Raw genomic sequence first — 20,486 nt, forward strand, 5'->3', positions numbered from 1 at the left:
GTGTAAGGCACCTGTAACATGCGATAGCCGAATTGAAATAAGTGTAAATGCTTAAAAATCAATAAAAACAGCTTGTAAAAAAATATTTTTTGAAATCACCTACTATTCAAATTGTTTTACAGCTCCGAGTCTTTAAATTGCTCCCTACGTCTTAGGAATTTTCGGTGTTCTTTATTACTACATGGTAAATAGCAGTACATATTAAATGCACAATTGTTCTCAAAAGAAAAACTAAATGTATCATTTTATCTGTATCGGTTTGTTGTACCCAATGAACGATGTATGAGAATATAAAATAAACTATATTCAGCCAACAATACAATTCGAAAAGTTATTTTAATCAACTGCATGTTAGTAATTTTTTTTTTGCAAATGTCAGAATCTAATATAACGCTAATATATTCTGATACCATATTTTACAAAGACTAAATGTAACAGAATATGCAAATGCAATACACTGACTTGTTTAGATTGTACGGATGTCCCATCTGACGAAATGAATAAACAAGGAAAAGGATATTTGTTTGTTCTCTTTTCTAACATTGTTTTAAAGCTTGATTGTGATAAAAATGCTCATAAATTAACAATAAACTGTTGCAGAAAAATGACATTGTACTTTCTTTGCAATCAACAACTACATTATAACATGAGCTAGTATTAGAGGTTGAGCTATGAGGACTTGGGCCATCTTTACGAGTTGGCCAGGGCAGTATCGCCCAAGGGAATATGGCTCTAAACACCAGGGGGCATATTATCAAGCAGGGCGTTAAAATTATCGCCGCTTTAGCGGCAGAAAACTGCCGCTAAAGCGGCGATAATGGGCTTGATAATATGCCACAGAGAATTCCCATAGAAACCCATGTTGACACCAGAACATGGGCTTCTATGGGAACTCTCTGCGGCATATTATCAAGCCCATTATCGCCGCTTTAGCGATAATTTTAACGCCGTTTCTTGATAATATGCCCCTCGTTTTCTGTTGTCTCACGGGCCCAGACTTATCTGGTCTGCAGGATCCAGACTGGATCCAGAGTCTACTGTGGAGCTGCAGGGCACCCGCTCTTAGCGCCCCTCCGTCCTCCGCCTACTTACTCTGGCAGCGGGGGGTAAGTAGAAAAAGCTCCCCCCAGTTGAAATGAAAAAAAGGCCCTCTGCCCTCTTGTCACCGCTTCCCTCACACAAGACGCCCCTACGCCCCTTACACTGGAAGGGAGAAAACACATGGAATTGAACTCTGTATTTCGATGGTCACAAGTTATTCTCCATTCTGGGGTAAATCCATTAATTCGTGGACTGATTCCGTCCAGATGGTTAATTACCACCCGGTATCTCACTGCAGAATTAACAGGCAACTCGTAATGAGGCCCTTAGTCGTAGATAATGATGTGATTTAAGAACCAACACTCAGTGTAGAGCTACATTACAAAAACATCACAAGGGTCCAGCTGAAGCCTAATGTATAAGGTATTGAACATTTATGACACCTGGACTATCAGACCGATTTCACCTTCTTATAGTGAAGGGGAGCAGAAGGAAGACGCCCATCACTGCTGGCAAAGATTCACTATCCACTGTGGAAAATTAAACAGAGAAATATCGAGCAGCGTAAAATGTTTAAGTTAAGTATGATGATTTACTTGATCAAAGTGAATTTTACATCATTTTGAGTTTCACCTTTTAATGGAGTGGAATGAAACTAAATATTAGGGCGCCTAATATGTAGTTCGACATGCCTGCTTCTGTACATTGTGATCCACTGAAAACATCAGGTCAACCCGCTAGTTTTTAATGGAAATGAAATGATAACAACAGTCGCACAAAATGTCTGGCTTCAAAGCCAAGGTCTGGGATGTCGGACCACACTAAATGGAAAGGTTTCTTTGGATTTTCCGATTATCGATAATGATGACACAAGTGAACCATGTGAGCTGGCTTTTAATCCACTCCAACGGTAATAGTAAGGATGAGGAGGATTTCGCACTTTATTTCCTGGAGCATTAAAGTAGGGTAACATTACCGGAGGAAGGAGTATTTCTACAGGCTTTAAAACAATCAATTTGTCTTCAGACTTGGGTTTTCCGGTGCTCGTCTGCTTTTCAAACACCTTGGACATAGATGAGAGGCTGTTTTTAGTCTTCGCAATTCCATGCACTGTTGTTCCTGAACTGGAAGTTTGTTTGAGCGATTTTTTGAGTTGATTGGAATTGTTAACTTGGTTAGCAGCGTGTAGAGGGATTTCACTTATTGTTCTTGACGGTGAAACCTTTGCATTTCCAATAAGGCTTTCCCTGTTAAGAAACTCATTAATTTTTGCTTGAGAAACAGATGTGGATGAAACACCTTTTTGCCCTGAGGTTTTCAATTTCTTTTTCCTCTCATCTCTCTTTGAATGTTTGGTTAGCTCAACACCTTCTAATAAACCCTTTGCTGCAGCCCGAGCCAAGACATCCTTAACTGACACCGCCTCAGATGGATCACGCTGAAAATCAAAATCAAATGTTTAAACAACATTATTTTCTAGATGCTTTACAAGTACGTACATGGAATACACACAAAGGGAGATATACAAATAACCTTCATCAAATTCAAAACAGCAATATTTCTGCAAGAAAATATACGAAAAGGCACAATTTTATATATCTACAAATATCAAAACAATGTTCTAAATGTTATGTAACACACCAACGAGTGGGATTCAAACGTGGATGTTGAACTGGTGTTCCAAGAGGGAGAAGCATAGAGGGCAGGTAGAGACAACGATAACGAGGAAGGATGCAATTTTTTTTAGCATTCACACAAGTTTTGAAATTCCGAACATACATGCATTTATATAATCAGAGCAGAAGATGCTGGCTAGAGGGATCATGTATGAATTGAAGAGGGTTAGGTCAGGGAGGATCCTTGCAGAACTCCGCAGATGAAGTCGCAGGGCATCCGAGGTGTACGCTGCCAGGCTGACTGACTACATCATTCCAGTCAGCAAGGAGCCAATCCATCAGAATGCTTGTCCTTGGATTCCAATTTCGTGTAGGCATTGGATAAGGTTGAGAGACTGACTGTGTCAAATGCTGGGGAGAAGTCCAGGAGGATAAAGGTTGCTGTGTCTGTTTTCTATATGTTTTATTTTTGTTCTGTTTGGTCCGTTTTGCTAGCTAGTTGAACGAGGTCCTGCAGTTAAGTCATCGTTCAGACAGTCTCTGATATTGCCCGGTAGCCAAGTCTGGCCCTCTATGCATCTCTGTGGTTGTCCGGCTACGAAAAGTGAATGGAAAAGGGTATGTTGTCCTTACCAAGAGTATTTTGAAGGACATCTCTAAAGTATCTGTTGTATAGGTGAATTGGATTGTTATTGTGTGTCACTGTGTTGTTGCTTTGTTGCATTTTGTTTGGGTGTTGTACCATGTTGTAAATTTGTTGCTGAGCTACTTGTGTTTTTATGTTGTGTTGTATTGCTGTTATCATGGTGGGTTATTGTAATATGGTGATGTTTTGTTGTTGTGTTGCAGTCAGTTTCATAACTCAGCGATGAAAGGTATTTGTACCAGGCGCAGCCTAACATACCACCAAGCACACATAACAGCAACAGGCAAACATTTGTTGTGATCCAGCCCTATAGAATTTGAATAACCAAAATATTTGGAACTCATACCAGGAGTGCCAAGAATACCATTTGCAAATAAAATAGAGATATTTGATGATAGTGACTCCTCCATTATGGGGACTTTATATCTCCTAAGAAGTAATCAAGAAATAATGAATACAATTGGGATTTGAATAAAGTTAGGTAAAAATTGAGTTCAAGAACACCAGGTGGGGAAGAGAGAGGTACATTTACATGAAGATTAAGTTAATATCGCTACAAGGTCTAAAGCCAGATCAGAATTTACCAGAGGCTCATGATTCAGCAACAACTGCTGTGGAACCTTCAACAGATATAATTAAGAACAGTTGGGAAATTGTAGTCAGAACAAATATGACTTCACAAGGGGCCTCATTCTTCTTGGTGAACACAAACCAGGAAAATGTTTATATGCAAGCAGATAATTGCACAAAACAGATGTGAAAATTTTCGCCTGGCAGACAGTACAAAATGTAGTTCCTAATTGTAGAATTGAAACCGAGACAGACCTGATTAGGCATTTTGTCCACCAGACATTTCCCCGGTGGGCTGGAGCTCTTGGATGCCAGTTTGCCTCTTTCACTTTCCCTAGCTCTCTGAGGTTAACAGCAGCAGGAACCGGGGGGCTTTAAGAGACAGATAAAGGGAGGCAAGATAGAAAGCAAACAGCGTGGGAGAAGACAGAGGAGAGAGAGAGAATGGATGGATAGAAAGAGAGAGATTGTGGACAGAGACAAAAGGAGCGGGATGGTTTGCGCATTTTTGCCAGGGCTCCTTTTGGTTCACCAGTCCAGCCCTGACCAGAGGGCACAAATCTTTAATCCAATTAAGAAGCCTTTATTACTTAATTTTACTAGTTACTTTAAAAATAAATCCCTTGGAAGTTGACATAAAAACGTCACAGCAAAATATTTGTGTATCACAATACTTATTTTGATTATCGAATACATTCTGAGGGTACAGATAGAAGCTTACCTCTCTTGTTAGAACAGCAAGAAAACAACCATTTGAAATATCCGATGGTTCTACTTTGAAGAATTTATCTGAAGCAGAGATCATTTCTGATGAGGAGCATAGGGGAACAACAGGAGGGCTAAGCCTGAAAAAAAACGCAAAACTGACTTTATTCATTTGTGAAAAATACACAAGTATCCCCCTGCTCAAAACAAATATTTCATGTTCACCAGGATTTGGGCCCCATGGTTAAGACACTACGGTCTTGAGATAGAAAACTAGAAATACGAGAAATAGTCACACACTGGACTGAGTCAGATGCATGGGAAGAGACCAGAGACCACCCGCTACACCGGGCTAGAAATCCACACAGTAGGGAGGGGGGCAGAGAGACATTTTTTGTTTTTTGTCCCCTTTCAGACTAACCTTTGAATGTTTGTACTCTCAGTGCTACTGCACGCTAATGTTGTAATCTATATCGGAAAAGCAGATCTACAACGTGTCATGTATAAACGCTAATGTACTGGCTACCTTCGTATTAATAAAAACAGTTAAAAAAATATATTTGATGTGAACACATGCTGCTGCCTTAAAATATTTTTCAATATTGAAAAAACATTTTATACTAAGTAAAACATTGCAGCCTTTACATATTTATTATTTTAGATTATTAAATTCATCTTATTAAATTAATTCTTTAACAAGAATTAAGCACAGATATATGACCGAACTAGCAATTTGCAGTGTAAGATTTCAGCATCAATCAACATTACATGTTTTACCCATGTTTACCTCAATCCTCCTTTTGATGTAGTTTGTCTTCTAAGTCTCATTTCAAACATAGCTTTTTTCAAAAACCACAAATAAGACTTACTTTCATCATTCAGCATTTCACATTTTATCTGGCTCTCAACCTAGTGGTAACTGCTGAGCCTTCCATCAGTTTTTCCACCCCCACTGTTACACTCAGGCCACAAATTACATATACAATGAACAATCAAATTCAAGAGCCCAGTCTTTTCTCAAATTCACCTCCCTTAATTTAGCTGGACATATTTGTGTGCATACATCTTTTAAATTGTGCTTCAGCTGCTTTAAATGTGAAAAATGGTACTGTATGTGGTCTGCCAGCACTTTATCAATTTACAAAATTCATATTTTGATTTAGCTTTAATTTGTGGATGTGGCCTGTTATAGGACTAATTCACCCTAACACTTAACTTGTTAGCACCCATTGTGCTTGTGTTAATACAATATATTGATGATGATATACCTCTAACATTGGTTGGTTGTATAAATCATTAGAAAGATTTCTCAGATTCTGCTTCTGAATATAAATTACAAATGTCATTTATTCTGCTTAGATCTGTTCCACATTATAAATTAAACCCACTCAATACATATTTTGGGTATCCTCTCCGCTTTTAAAGATGTGTACAGAATTTTAAAAACGGGCTTTAGAATATCTCTCTCATAAATAAAACAACCATAGATGTTTTGGTAAAGACAAAGCTTTGATAGATTTGTAACACTCCTGTGTATGCTGCTTATTTTAATAAATGTTGCTTACTGCTCCTACTTTAAAATAAAAGATGCAATATATAGAAAAATGATGTACATCCCCACAATACCTGTATGAGAGATCCTTGTATGTAAATAAAAGTGCTTACTATGATACTGGTTATTTCATTGTCATACTTGAAGGCACTTAAGATTTTAACACAAATCACCTGCTTTTTCTCTGTTACAATTCAGTAGATGACAAAATGCTGAATGGGGGGGGGGGGGGTTGGGGGGGAGTGATTTTCACAATCCACTTGTGGCGTGCCGTACATGGCAGTCTGCAATGGGAGTCGGAGGTGGGTTTTCCAGCCTACGTCTATGCTTCCCACTTTGATAAAAAGGTGGTGGTTGGAGGAAAAAGCAACCCATCCATCCCACACCTATGAAAAAGCATGGACTGGCAGTAATATTGCTACCTTTAACTCAAAAGTGTGAAAGGTAAACAGATGAGGTTCTGCATCTGGTATAATCCATTCAGGTATGCACAAGCAGAAAACGTCAAAGTCTCCCTCAGGTACTCTTGGCTCCATTTGTCTAGGGTCTTGTTGATCTCAAGGCCTTACCCTACACGAATTATAGGATAAGGTAAGTAATTTATTCTTCCAATGGAAATTTTTAATCACAGATTCCTCACCCTGTGAATCATTACAAAATAAATGCCCTACCAAAGGAGGTAGGTTAGAGGAATGGCCTTAGACCAGGAGGTTCTACAAAATCCCGCAGGCAAAATGCCCCTATCCACTGTCTTGAGAATACAACAGTGTTTGGTGAAAGGATGGACAAATGTCCATGTGGCTACCTGGAAGATGTCCAGGACTGGAAAGCCCCAAGCTAAGACTGTAGTAGTAGATTTATTTGTGATTGAATGAGCTCTGAGACCCTCAGCTAAGGCATAACACCGTCCAACATAGAGATAATCCATCACAATAAGGTCTGTTTCGGGATAACCTTTGCTTTCTTCACACCAGCAAACCCAGCAAACAGTTGATCACCCACATCCACATGCCTTAGTCCTAATAATAAAGAAGCTAAAGGATGCTCTCAGTACAACCACTGTAGCCTCCCCTCCTTTTTAGATGGATGATGAACTGCCCTACGTGGAAAGGTGACACCACATTCGGAAGAATGGATGCACAGATCCTAAGTACTAGCTTGTAGAGGAAAAGGTAGATTATGGAGGTTCAACTACCAAGGCCTGCATCTCGCAAACCTGATGAGCAGTATGATGAGCAGTCTCAGAGTACAGCTGTAGAGAGCGTCATAGGGACCCTGAAAGTCTTGTACTCCTGGAAGGGATGGAAAGGCCTTCTAAGTGACCATCCCAAAGACCTGTAAAGTTAAAGATGAGGCTTGCTCTTGTTAATGGAAAACACGAGGGTGGACAACATTGGTATATTTTTGTGGGTTCACTGACACAACATCGATATCATAAATATCGATGAAAACATATAGACTACAAAAATATTGGCTCCCTATACTTAAACAGGTAAGTACAAAAATATCGATGTAAAAAAATATAGTTGCACAAAATATCGATTTTTATGTATAGAAAAAATAAAATTATAAATATTAAATATATTAAATAATACAATTATTTTTACAAAATTAATTACATTTAGGTGCCGATTCCGATCCTGTAAAACCCGGGTACGAATGGTCGTACGGAGCGTATTCTCCGTACAACTCGTACCCGGGAAATGCTCCTTAAAAACCAGCAAGTACGATTCGTACAGAAATACCATTTCCGTACGATTCGTAAAAAACTACGTGCGACGAAAAAATACCCACAATTCCGATCCGGGACATCGCGTACCTGACGTCCGGACGGAGTCAGGCAGCGTTCTACGGACCAGCAAGTACGATTCGTGCCTACGTCACTCCGCACGGATCATTTTTTACGGCAGCCAAAAACTCCCGGGAAATTGAGGACGACGCGAAGAAGGAGCAGCGGTACGTGACGGACAGCCATGGACCCCATCCTACGTGTCATCCCGGCCCTCCTAGCCTACGACCTGGTGCACCGAAACCGCAGCACACGCCGCAGAAGGTCAGCACAACACCCAGGGGCAAAGGGGGGGCGAGGGGCAGGAAACATAACCTCTACCTAATTTTAAAAATACCATATACTGGCCATACATTACCTCCAGGGTCTGGTCACTTCGGGGGGCGTGTCCACCAATCCCCGCGTACCCGTACCCGTCACCACTACAATGGTGGTACGGCCCGTAACCACGCCCTCAAAGCGTGGGTACGGCCCGTACCACCATTGTAGTGGTGGTGTAGGGGTACGCGTGGTACGGGCCAAACCCACGCTCTGAGGGCGTGGGTACGGCCCGTACCACCATTGTAGTGGTGATGTAGGGGTACGCGTGGTACGGGCCGTACGCACGCTCTGAGGGCGTGGGTACGGCGCGTACACCTACATCACCACTACAATGGAGGTACGGGCCGTACCCACGCTCTGAGGGCGTGGGTACGGCCCGTACCACCATTGTAGTGGTGAGGTAGGGGTATGCGTGGTAAGGGCCGTACACACGCTCTGAGGGCGTGGGTACGGCGCGTACTCCTACATCTTCACTACAATGGTGGTACGGGCCGTACCCACGCTCTGAGGGCGTGGGTACGGCCCGTACCACCATTGTAGTGGTGATGTAGGGGTAAGCGTGGTACAGGCCGTACACACGCTCTGAGGGCGTGGGTACGGCGCGTACACCTACATCACCACTACAATGGTGGTACGGGCCGTACCCACGCTCTGAGGGTGTGGGTACGGCCTGTACCACCATTGTAGTGGTGATGTAGGGGTACCCGTGGTATGGGCCGTACGCACGCTTTGAGGGTGTGGGTACGGCCCGTACCACCATTGGAGTGGTGATGTAGGGGTACGCGTGGTACGGGCCGTACCCACGCTCTGAGGGCGTGGCTACGGCCCGTACCACCATTGTAGTGGTGATGTAGGGGTACGCGTGGTACTGGCTGTACACACGCTGAGGGTGTGGGTACGGCCCGTACCACCATTGTAGTGGTGATGTAGGTGTACGCGTGGTACGGGCCGTACACACGCTCTGAGGGCGTGGGTACGGCGCGTACACCTACATCACCACTACATTGGTGGTACGGGCCGCACCCACGCCCTCAGAGCGTGTGTACGGCCCGTACCACGCGTACCCCCACATCACCACTACAATGGTGGTACGGGCCGTACCCACGCCCTCAGAGCGGGGGTACGGACCGCATCACCCGTACCTCTAGGGCACCAGTACATTAGTGATACAAGGGGCACACACACCACGAATGTTGGCTTAGGGCCTGGTGCAGCATATAACCAGTATATTGGGGTGTGTTCATGGCCAGGACAGCAGTGTACAGCACCAAGGGTGCGGGTGGGTGGGTGGGTGTCTGCCTAGGAGTCCCAGCAGTGGACAGAGACATGTGAGGGGTGGGTGCATATCACTCCCAGCAGTGGACAGAGACATGTGAGGAGTGGGTGCATATCACTCCCAGCAGTGGACAGAGACATGTGAGGGGTGGGTGCAGAGCAATACCAGCAGTGGACAGAGACATGTGAGGGGTGGGTGCATATCACTCCCAGCAGTGGACAGAGACATGGGAGGGGTGGGTGCATATCACTCCCAGCAGTGGACAGAGACATGTGAGGGGTGGGTGCAGAGGAATACCAGCAGTGGACAGAGACATGTGAGGGGTGGGTGCATATCACTCCCAGCAGTGGACAGAGACATATGAGGGGTGGGTGCAGAGGAATACCGGCAGTGGACAGACATGTGAGGGGTGGGTGCCTATCACTCCCAGCAGTGGCCAGAGACATGTGAGGGGTGGGTGCATATCACTCCCAGCAGTGGACAGAGACATGTGAGGGGTGGGTGCATATCACTCCCAGCAGTGGACAGAGACATGTGAGGAGTGGGTGCCTATCACTCCCAGCAGTGGCCAGAGACATGTGAGGGGTGGGTGCATATCACTCCCAGCAGTGGACAGAGACATGTGAGGGGTGGGTGCATATCACTCCAAGCAGTGGACAGAGACATGTGAGGGGTGGGTGCAGAAGAATACCAGCAGTGGACAGAGACATGTGAGGGGTGGGTGCAGAGGAATACCAGCAGTGGACAGAGACATGTGAGGGGTGGGTGCCTATCACTCCCAGCAGTGGACAGAGACATGTGAGGGGTGGGTGCATATCACTCCCAGCAGTGGACAGAGACATGTGAGGGGTGGGTGCCTATCACTCCCAGCAGTGGAAAGAGACATGTGAGGGGTGGGTGCATATCACTCCCAGCAGTGGACAGAGACATGTGAGGGGTGGGTGCAGAGGAATACCAGCAGTGGACAGAGACATGGGGGTACATCATGATCAGATGAGCACAACTCCATGGGTGTATGTACGCATCCCTAATGTTCGACTATGTTGATAGTGCCATAACAACACATCACTGACAGCAGTGTCCCACTCCCATGAGGATGGATGTCTTTCCCCCACTGCATGACACAACACATGTGGGTGTGAGGACAAATGACACATGCATACCCACCCTTGGCGGATGCAGCACAGTACACACACTGAGATCATGTCACAAGACGGCATAGTTATGTGAAAGCCCAATAAACTAAGAGAGCCAAAGGGAACACACACTGTCACGCACATCCCAGGACTGATAGGAATCTACAGGTGCTGGGACAGCCACCAAGATGTTGCCTCTCATGGAAGGAATAGGGTGGAGTTCCCACAGATACAATGCCCACAATTGTCAGTCAGGTGCCCAAATACCCTGCAGAACAAGTACCAATTGTGTGCTATGCTGGCATAACACAGATGCATAGTGCGGAAAATGGTGAATGTCGCCATTAAGGCATTACAACATACTTAATACACAAGTACAGTGACTAGCAAGGATGGCACAGACGATGCAGCTGGAGACATTGCTGAGCAGGCATGGCCATAGTTGAAGGGATCTGTCACCAACAAAGGAAATGTAGACACAGGTCAGCACAACAAATGTGCAACTCCCTGCAGGGAAGATGTCAGGTGCCACAGAGGAAGGAACACTTCTTGGGACAATGTCTCCAAACACAAATAGCACACACGACCAAAGATACTTTGCAGAGACCTTGTGATGGCACGCAGATACCATGGTCCACCCCATGAGCATCAGACTACAACTTTTTCCTGAAACATAACACATTACCACAACCCCAACTCCTGGACCATCAGCACCCACATCAATACCTGAAATGCAATAGTGTTCAAAGTGAAAAGAAAATGCTTTATTCAGCATTAAATGAAAATGTATAAAAGGACACTATTTACAAAGGCCCATGGCCAGTCCAGATCAGAAGTCCTTGGGGGGGACACATGGCCACGTGTCTCCCCTAGCTTGCCTGCACATTAGAACCCTCAGGTTCATCGACTGGGGGGGGGCATCATGTGGGGAAGGACCAGGCACCGCAGGGACAGGAGGTGTAAGGGTAGGTGTGGTGGGTGCAGGGACGGGCACCTCCACCACAGGGGGCTGGGCAGCGCCAAAGGTGGAGGTCAGCTCAGCGCTGCACACTGCTGCCAGGTCGTCCAGCGTATCCCCTGCACCCGAAGAAAACACAGGCTCAAAGGAGGGGGGGGGGGGGTCGGAGTGATGGGGTGCAGCGCTACTGGGGGAGGGGATGGACAGGGGAGGGGACTCAACTCCCCTACCCGTGGAGTGCCGTTCCCGTTTGAGGGCTGGAGAGCCAGAGGGGCTGAGGCCCAGCACAGCCAAATAAGCCTCCTTGTCAGGTTGTGTGGTGGGGAGCCGAGGGGAGTGCCTTTGGAGGGACTGGGTAGTGCGGCATGCGGACTCGGACTTTGGCTGCGTGTATGCCTGTGTGCCCCAGACCCAGTGGGTGTGCCTTCATCCCCCTGAGTGTGCGTGCCAGGAGGAGTGTGCTTGCCCTTACGTGGTGGTGTGCTGCCTGTGTCTGGTGGGGTGCGTGCTTGGGAATGTCTGTGTGTGCTTGGGACAGGCATGGGAGTGGGATGTGTGGATGGTGCAGGGGTAGGGGGGGACGAAGCGCTGCAGGAGACTCACTGCTGCCCTCAGTGAAGAGTCCATGGACCTCAGCAACATCCGTTGGTCAGACATCGCTGATGACATGCCCTCCATGTACGACACCATCTGTGTCATCATTCTGGTGTCGCCATGGAGGACATTCAGCATCGATGTCTGGCCAACCTGCAACTGCCGCAGAATGTCCACAGACTCTGCAGTGAGGGCAGCAGGGGGGACAGGGGCAGGGGGTGCGGTGCCTGGCACGAAGGAGACACAGTGTTGCCTAGCACGGACAGAAGGGACCGGAGCAACTGGGAGGGCGGTTATGGGAATGGAGGGGGCGGTGACAGATGTAGTGCTGCTGCCAGGTTTTGTAGCAGCCTCCGCCTCCTCGAGGAGTTCAGTCAGTGTTGTCACTAGACAGGTCCTCCGCCTGACTCCCCTCGCCCTCCGTGCCACTTGCTCCCGCAGACTCGCCAGCAGTGGTGGCAGCGGTGCTGGATCCCTCCTCCACGTCCGTGCAGCTGTCTTCCTCGGTGTCCTCCGATGATACTGTGGGCAAGGTGAAGATACAGAAAATAATCATTCACCTGTATACAACTGACACATGAGTCCAAACAAAAATGTCACAGTGCATATCAGGAAATGCATCATGAGTAACATCTAGAATAGTCTGCACATATGTAACCCTGCACTCCCCAGTTGGTTGACCCACCATGCCACTTGGAAACAATGGAAATTATGACACAACAGCAAATAACTTGATATCAAATTATACTGAGAAGCTAGTGTCTGGGGACAGTTGAGCACAGCAATACTATGAAGGTATGCCACCTCTTGTTCACTGTGAACGAAACAGTATTGGTGCACCCAAGGCCAAATAACAGACCTCAATGCTGAAGGTGTCCCCACACTCTGAGACGGATGTATGACGTTACAACGCATGCTATTACAACGCATGTATTTACAACGCATTTTTTACAACGCAAATACTTTTACAACGCATGTTGTTACTACGAAAACTTTTACAACGCGAGAAAGAGATATTAAATAAAAAGTACTTTTAAAACGAACACAACTATATCGCATACCTTTACAACGCATCAATAAATATATATATATATTTATTTGATAAATAAAACCTGGCACGGGATGCAGGGAAATTTGGAGTTTTTGGGTGGGGAAGTGTTTTAAAACGTAGAGAAAAACTGAACGTAAATGTATTGAAAAGCATATTATTTTTAAAAATTAATACTCGAGTACTAAAATTAATACTCGAGCATTAAAATTAATACTCGTATATAAAAAAAAATCTTTTTTCCAACATTTATAAAATTATTCCACAAACAACAATTTATTAAATATATTAAACATACAAAATAATATTAACTAACAAAACAAATGAACGAAATAAAACATATCACAAACACATAGTCGCCATTTTAAACTTTCTACTTCCAAAACATGTCCTACAACACTTTCCATGAAAATAATACCACAACACTACTTTCAAAATGGATGACAAAACGGAACTTAAAAGTAAAAACCACACATCTTAAAATGTTTTTAAAATTATAAGTTGACACAGCAAATAAACCACATTAAAAATTATAACCAACGCTGTGTTTAAAAAAAATAATAATCACACTGACTAAAAGTTATAAATACAAGCAAGACACCATTTTTTAACCAGTTGATTGTCAACTCCCAGAGAGACCAGACTCAGAAACCTGACCCTCTGACCTCTTCACCGAGAAAACGCCGAAATACATTTGAGAAGCATTTTTGGATTCGAAATACAAGTAATTTTCTATTAAAATTAAACACAAACTGCTACTTTATTCATTTAACATTTCAAACATTGCATACACTGCACCTAATAAACTACAAACATTATTTTTTAATCCTCAAACATTTTAAGCAAAATTATCATGTAATGAAATATAAGTTAACTAAATATTAAGATGTATTATTTTTCGAAAAATACCATCAAATTATTTTTTTTCTATAGCATAAGTTGTATCAACTGTGAAGAAAAAGACAACGTAAAAAAATACGAAGTTTATCTAAACAACCTACACTCCTCATCTCTACTAACGTGAAGGTATATTTCTAAATAATTGTATGCACAATTTTAAAATAGTAAATAGAAAATATTTGTTGCGTAGCATAAATATTTTATATGTTTAACATACAAATCCAAATTCGTAAATACATTTTTTTTTGGGTTAAACTATAGAAATTGTGAGATAGTATCATTTTTAAAATTATTAATGTAACTCCAGAAATGTTCTGCTAGAGTCAAATTGTAGTATAGTGTAACAGAATAAATACAAATTCTAACTTCAGGAACGTAGAGCAGTAAGAAAGCTTTTATTGAATGGTGTAGAGGTAAAAATTAGGATTCTAACTCCAGTAAGGTAGAGCAGTAGGGAAAACGTTGGATCATGTAGGGGTAAAAATTACTATTCTAACTCCAGGAACATGCAGCAGTAGGGAAAGTGTTGGATGGTGTAGGGGTAAAATTGACTTTTCCAACTCCAGAAAGTTAGAACAGTAGGAAAAGTGAGGAATGGTGTAGGGGTAAAAATTACTAATCTAATTCCATAAAGCTAGAGCAGTTGAAAAATGTTTGCATGGTGTAGAGATATCAATTACTATTCTAACTCCAGTAAGTTGTAGCAGTAGTAAAACTTTTGAAAACAGTACAGATACACTATAATAAATTATCATCATAGCACAGAAATGTTTACATATGTAAAATTTATAATAAACGTTTTTATAAATGTACATTAACATTTTTCATTCTTATAGATCCTGACACAAATCGATTCAACTCTTCAACAAAACTCGAACCACATAAAACCAGCCAACCCAAATCAACACAAAATTTCAACATAGAAAACAGGAAGCCAGACCAAGAAAAAATCACCAAAACCAAAAGGTATTTGAAATAAACACACCCAAATACTGCACAAACTAATAGTTAAAACTTTTTATAAACTAATCAATATAGCTTAAAAAATACAGAAATTGTATGATAGTCTAGGGGTTATAATTACTATTCTAACTCCATAAAGGTGCAGCAGTAGGGAAAGTGATGGATAATTCTGTTTTATCAATTAATATTCTAACTCCAATAAGAAGCTACAGTAGAGAAAGTGTTGGATAGTGTAGGGGTAAAAATTACTATTCTAAGTCCAGAAAAGTGCAGCAGTAGAGAAAGTGATGAATGCTGTAAGAGTAAAAATTACTATTCTAACTCCAATAAAATGCAGCAGTACGGAAAGTGTTAGATAGTATAGGAGTAAAAATGACTATTCTAACTCCAGGAAGGTGCAGCATTACGGAAAGTGATGGATGCTGTAGGCAAAAAATAACTATTCAATCTCCAGTAAGATGCAGCAGTACGGAAAGTGTTGGATATTTTTAGGGTATCATTAATAATCTAACTCAAGGAAAGTGCAGCAGTAGAGAAAGTGATGGATGGTGTAGGGGTAAACATTACTATTCTAACTCCACAAAGATGCAGCAGTAGGGAAAGTTTTGAATGGTGTAGGGATAACAATTAATGTTCTAACTCCAGGAAGATAGAGCAGTAGAAAAAGTGTTGCGTGGTAAACAGTTATCAATTACTATTCTAACTCCTGGAAGATGTAGCAGTAGTAAAACTGTTTAAAACAGTACAGGTACACTATAATAAATTATCATCAAAGCACAGAAATGTTTACATATTTGCAATTTTAAATAAATGTTTTTATAAATGTACATTAACATTTTTTATTCTTATACATCCTGACACAAATAGATTCAACTCTTCAACAAAACTCGAAGCACAAAAAACCAGCCAACCAGAAAATTCCAACATAGAATACAAAAAGCCAGACCAAGAAAAAATCACCCAAACCAAAAGGTATTTGAAATAAACACTCCTAAATACTGCACAAATTAATAGTCAAAACTTTTTTAAATAATCAATATAGCTTAAAAAATAAAGAAATTGTGGGATACTCTAGGGGTGAAAATTACTATTCTAACTCCTGGAAGGTGCAGCAGTAGACAAAATGATGGTTAATTTTGGTGTATGAATTACTATTCTAAACTCCAGAAGGTGCAGCAGTAGGGAAAGTATAACATAGTGTAGGGGTAAAAATTACTATTCTAACTCCAGGTAGGTGCAGCAGTAGGGAAATTGATGGATGCTGTAGGGGTAAAAATGACTATTCAAACTCCAGTAACATTCAGCAGTAGAAAAAGTGTTGAATAATTTTAAGGTATCAATTAATATTCTAACTCAAGGAAAGTCCAGCAGTAGAGAAAGTGATGGATGGTGTAGGGGAAAACATTACTATTCTAACTCCAGGAAGATGCAGCAGTAGGGAAACTGTTGGATAGTTTTGAGGTATCAATTACTATTCTAACTCAAGGAAGGTACAACAGTAGAGAAAGTGATGGATGGTGTAGGGAAAAACATTACTATTCTAACTCCAGGAAGATGCAGCAGTAGAGAAAGTTTTCAATGGTGTAGGGATACAAATTATTATTCTAACTCCAGAAAGGTACAGCATTAGAAAAAGTGTTGCATGTTAAACACGTATCAATTACTATTCTAACTCCTGGAAGATGTAGCAGTAGTAAAACTTTTTAAAACAGTACAGGTACACTATAATAAATTATCAACAAAGAAATGAAATGTTTACATATTTGCAATTTTAAATAAATGTTTTTATAAATGTACATTCACATTTTTTATTCTTATAGATCCTGACATTAATCGATTCAACTCTTCAACAAAACTCGAAGCACAAAAAAACAGCCAACCAAAATAACCAGAAAATTCCAACATAGAAGACAGGAAGCCAGACCAAGAAAAAATCACCCAAACCAAAAGGTATTTGAAATAAACAAACCTAAATACTGCACAAATTAATTGTTATTACTTTTTTTTAAAAAATAATCAATATAGGTTTAAAAATACAGAAATTGTGGCATACTGTAGTGGTAAAAATTACTATTCTAACTCCTGGAAGGTGCAGCAGTAAGGAAAGTGATGGTTAATTTTCGTGTATGAATAACTATTCTAACTGCAGAAGGTGCAGCAGTAGAGAAAGTGTAAGATAGTGTAGGGGTAAAAATTACTATTCTAACTCCAGGAAGGTGCAGCAGTAGGGGAAATTGATGGATGCTGTAGGGGTAAAAATAACTATTCAAACTCCAGTAACATACAGCAGTAGAAAAAGTGTTGAATAATTTTAGGGTATCAATTAATATTCTAACTCACGGAAAGTCCAGCAGTACAGAAAGTGATAGATGGTGTAGGGAAAACATGACTATTCTAACTCCAGGAAGAAGCAGCAGTAGGAAAACTGTTGGATAGTTTTGGGGTATCAATTACTATTCTAACTCAAGGAAGGTACAGCAGTAGAGAAAGTGATGGATGGTGTAGGGGAAAACATTACTATTCTAACTCCACGAAGATGCAACAGTAGAGAAAGTTTTGAATGGTGTAGGGATAAAAATTAATGTTCTAACTCCAGGAAGAAAGCGCAGTAGAAAAAGTGTTGCATGGTAAACAGGTATCAATTACTATTCTAACTCCTGGAAGATGTAGCAGTAGTAAAACTTTTTAAAACAGTACACGTACACTATAATAAATTATCATCAAAGCACAGAAATGTTTACATATTTGCAATTTTAAATAAATGTTTTTATAAATGTACATTTACATTTTTTTTCTTATAGATCCTTACACAAATCGATTCAACTCTTCAACAAAACTCAAAGCACAAAATACCAGCCAACCAAAATCACCAGAAAATTCGAACATAGAACACAGGAAGCCAGACCAAGAAAAAATCACCAAAACCAAAAGGTATTAGAAATAAACAGACCTAAATACTGCACAAATTAATAGTTATAACTTTGTTTTAAATAATCAATATAGGTTTAAAAATACAGAAATTGTGGCATACTCTAGTGGTAAAAATTACTATTCTAACTCCTGGAAGGTGCAGCAGTAGGGAAAGAAATGGATAATTTTGGTATATGAATTACTATTCTAACTCCAGAAGGTGCAGCAGTAGGAAAATTGTTTGATAGTGTTGTGATAAAAATTATTATTCTAACTCCAGGAAGGTGCACCAGTTGCAAAATTGATGGATGCTGTAGGGGTAAAAATGACTATTCTAACTCCAGTAACATTAAGCAGTAGAGAAAGTGTTGGATAGTGTTGGTGTAAAAATTAGTATTCTAACTCCAGGAAGATGCAGCAATAGTGAAAGTGATGGATACTGTAGGGGTAAAAATGACTATTCTAACTCCAGTAAGATGCAGCAGTAGGGAAAGTATTGGAAAGTGTAGCAGTAGACTTATTGTGGAATATTTTAAGTAACTTTAAAGTCATTTTTTTGTAAAACAAACTAAATTAGTACACAGAGTTTTAGATAAATGCAGCATATTCTTCACTCATATATCTCATTTTATTATTTGAAGTTATTTTTTCCTTTTTTTCTTCACAGATAATGTCTACACAAGAAACTGCTACCTATATTAAATCTAGAAAAGGGAAAAACTTACTAAACCATGCTGGATACATATATTGTAAAGAAAGAATAAGTTTCCCAAGAAATCATTGGAGGTGTGTGCAATACTACTCTACCCATTGCACTGGCAGAGCGGTTACACATGATAATTTCATTGTAAAAACAACTGAACATAACCACTCTGCCTCTGCAATTGAGGTAGAAGTAAGAGAAACCTTAAACACCTCCAATGATTCAACAGGATCCATTCTAAGAGAGGTTGCACAGCATGTCCCCAGTCATGTTGCTAGTAACATGCCTATAATTCCTAATTTGAGACGAATTATTCAAAGACAAAAGCAGGCAAGTAACACAAAAACCACTACATCTCATACATTTTCTGACATTATTATTCCACATCAACTTTCTATTTCTTTTGCTGATGAACCCTTCCTCCTGCATGACAACGAAAACCCTCAAAAACGTATTCTTATCTTTAGTACACCACGTAACCTTGTTAAATTAGAAAATAGTGAAATTTGGACATTAGGGTGCCAATTACGATCCGGTAAAAAAATTCCCCGTACGACTTGTATCCGGTCTTTTTACCGTACGAATCGTACAAGTGCCGTACAAACTGGCAATCACGATTCGCATGGTAAAAAGTCCATACGAACCGCATTGGGAATCATTCCCCACACGTCCTCGGGTCGGAAAATGTGTCCGACACGTCCTCGGACGATTTACCGTACAAATGTGAAAAGTGAAGTCCGACCGAGGAATCACGATCCTACCCGTGCGTCCGATCTCACAACCGTATGGTAAAAACACCGTCCGCACCGAACTCCCATTGCAACCATGGAGACATGTGCCCGCACACGCGCCCAACACTCCCCCCAGCACCCATACGTTCGAGTCGTACTCCCCGTGAATGGACACCCCCCCCTGTATGTACACCCGTGTACGTGTCGAACCCCCACCCGTGTATGTTCACCCCTGTACGTTCGAGTCCTACCCCCACCCCTGTACGTGTCGTACCACCGTTTATGTACACCCCTGTACGTCAGAGTCCTACCCCCACCCCTGTACGTGTCGTACCACCGTGTATGTACACCCGTGTACGTCAGAGTCGTACCCCCACCCCTGTACGTGTTGTACCCCCGTGTACCTACACCCGTGTACGTCAGAGTCGTACCCCCACTCGTGTACGTGTCGTCCCCCGTGTACCTACACCCGTGTACGTTCGACTCCTACCCCCACCCGTGTACATGTCGTACCACCGTGTATGTACACCCCTGTACGTTCGAGTCGTACCCCCACCCCTGTACGTGTCGTACCACCGTGCATGTACACCCCAGTACGTTCGACTCCTACCCCCACCCGTGTACATGTCGTACCACCGTGTATGTACACCCCTGTACGTTCGAGTCATACCCCCACCCCTGTACGTGTCGTACCACCGTGTATGTACACCCGTGTACGTCAGAGTCGTACCCCCACCCCTGTACGTGTCGTACCACCGTGTACCTACACCCGTGTATGTCAGAGTCGTACCCCCACCCCTGTACGTGTCGTACCACCGTGCATGTACACCCCAGTACGTTCGACTCCTACCCCCACCCGTGTACATGTCGTACCACCGTGTACGTACACCCCTGTACGTTCGAGTCGTACCCCCACCCCTGTACGTGTCGTACCACCGTGTACCTACACCCGTGTATGTCAGAGTCGTACCCCCACCCCTGTACGTGTCGTACCACCGTGTATGTACACCCTTGTACGTTCGAGTCG

General features: G+C 42.3%; 1 protein-coding gene across 3 annotated transcripts in view; it reads right to left on the bottom strand.

Annotated features, from left to right (window-relative positions):
• Window positions 1–921: 921 nt before the first annotated feature.
• Window positions 922–20,486, bottom strand: part of NSUN7 (NOP2/Sun RNA methyltransferase family member 7) — a 1,257,082-nt gene continuing 1,237,517 nt past the window's right edge. For all 3 annotated transcript variants that reach the window (XM_085642201.1, XM_085642202.1, XM_085642203.1), the window contains 2 exons: window positions 4,595–4,718; window positions 922–2,479 (listed from right to left, as the gene is read on the bottom strand). In XM_085642201.1, coding sequence (XP_085498327.1) covers window positions 1,832–2,479; window positions 4,595–4,718 — 772 coding nt within the window. In that variant the 3' untranslated portion in view covers window positions 922–1,831. The remainder of the gene's footprint in view (window positions 2,480–4,594; window positions 4,719–20,486) is intronic.

The sequence above is a fragment of the Triturus cristatus genome, chromosome 2_2 (genome assembly GCF_964204655.1).
Source record: "Triturus cristatus chromosome 2_2, aTriCri1.1, whole genome shotgun sequence".
In the NCBI taxonomy this organism is placed as follows: Eukaryota; Metazoa; Chordata; class Amphibia; order Caudata; family Salamandridae; genus Triturus; species Triturus cristatus.